The sequence below is a fragment of the Kryptolebias marmoratus genome, linkage group LG1 (genome assembly GCF_001649575.2).
Source record: "Kryptolebias marmoratus isolate JLee-2015 linkage group LG1, ASM164957v2, whole genome shotgun sequence".
NCBI classification, from domain to species: domain Eukaryota; kingdom Metazoa; phylum Chordata; class Actinopteri; order Cyprinodontiformes; family Rivulidae; genus Kryptolebias; species Kryptolebias marmoratus.
Window position 1 is genome coordinate 33,602,897 of NC_051430.1, and position 1,135 is coordinate 33,604,031.

Consider the following 1,135-nt stretch of genomic DNA (forward strand, 5'->3'; position numbering starts at 1 on the left):
AAAAAAACTTCAAAAACACTCCACAGAAATAAATTTTACTTTTCTGTTTTTTATGTACAGATATGCATCTTTTAATGTTTTAAAATAAAAAAATCTAGTTATTTCCATGCAGTGTCCAGAAAGAGTAGTTGTTCAGCTTGTTCAACTGCAACCGAAAACTCACATATTTTCTTGTTTGTATTTATTGTTTTTGTTTTATGTTGTTACACCATTTTCTCAGATTATATTTATGGTGGGTCGGGGTTACCTGTCTCCTGACCTAAGCAAAGTGCGCAGCAACTGTCCGAAGGCCATGAAGAGACTGATGGCTGACTGTCTGAAGAAAAAGCGTGAGGAGCGACCTCTCTTCCCCCAGGTGAGAAATAAATGCAGAAAAAAAGAAAACAAGCTCCAGTTAGCAGGTCAAAGGTCATGACAGGATTTAGAAATAGGCTTGTTGGACAACTTTGTTCCAGTCTTGTGGTTCATTTAGGCAAAACTTTACAAACCAAGTCCCTTTTTGACACTTAAGACCAAAGCAGCAATGTTTAACCGTAAAGCCCTAGGGATGGGAACCTTTAGGCACCTAACGATTTGGTTCAATTACAAATCAGAGGACCGTGATCCCATTATAAAACGATTATCAGTGAATTTCAACTATTATTTACAGACCTATGTTCTTCAGGATTCAATGCAGGAAAGATAAAAGATGGAAAAACACAACTTTACTCCAACATGTTTCTACTACAGGAAGTTATGGTAACTCTTTATCGTTCACTGATTTTATTCTTCTTTTTTTATGCTTTAAATAGTCTGTGATTATACATGTACAGCACTTTGTTGCAGCTGTGGTTGTTTTTAAAGTGCTTTATAAGTAAAGTAGTAGTATTAAATCCATTCAAAGTCTTCTATGTCTGCAGGGCATCTAATTTAGTCTATTTGACCATCACCCCTATTAGTGCTGGGAGATATAATGATCCATATCGTGGGGACGATAGAAAAATGTCTATCTTGATATATTTTCTTCTATCGTTTCTATCATAATTGTATCAATGATTCATGTAAATATTTCATAACGTAGGCTACGACGAATGTATTAGTGTTGTCACTTTGCATACATTCAGTTTATAGAAGTGATAAATAAGAAGAAAAAATA

At 34.8% G+C, this 1,135-nt stretch overlaps 1 protein-coding gene across 1 annotated transcript in view; it reads left to right on the forward strand.

Moving 5' to 3' along the window:
• Positions 1–1,135, forward strand: part of braf (B-Raf proto-oncogene, serine/threonine kinase) — a 26,850-nt gene that overhangs the window by 18,985 nt on the left and 6,730 nt on the right. Inside the window, exon 17 of the mRNA XM_017426359.3 lies at positions 221–355. Coding sequence (XP_017281848.1) covers positions 221–355 — 135 coding nt within the window. The remainder of the gene's footprint in view (positions 1–220; positions 356–1,135) is intronic.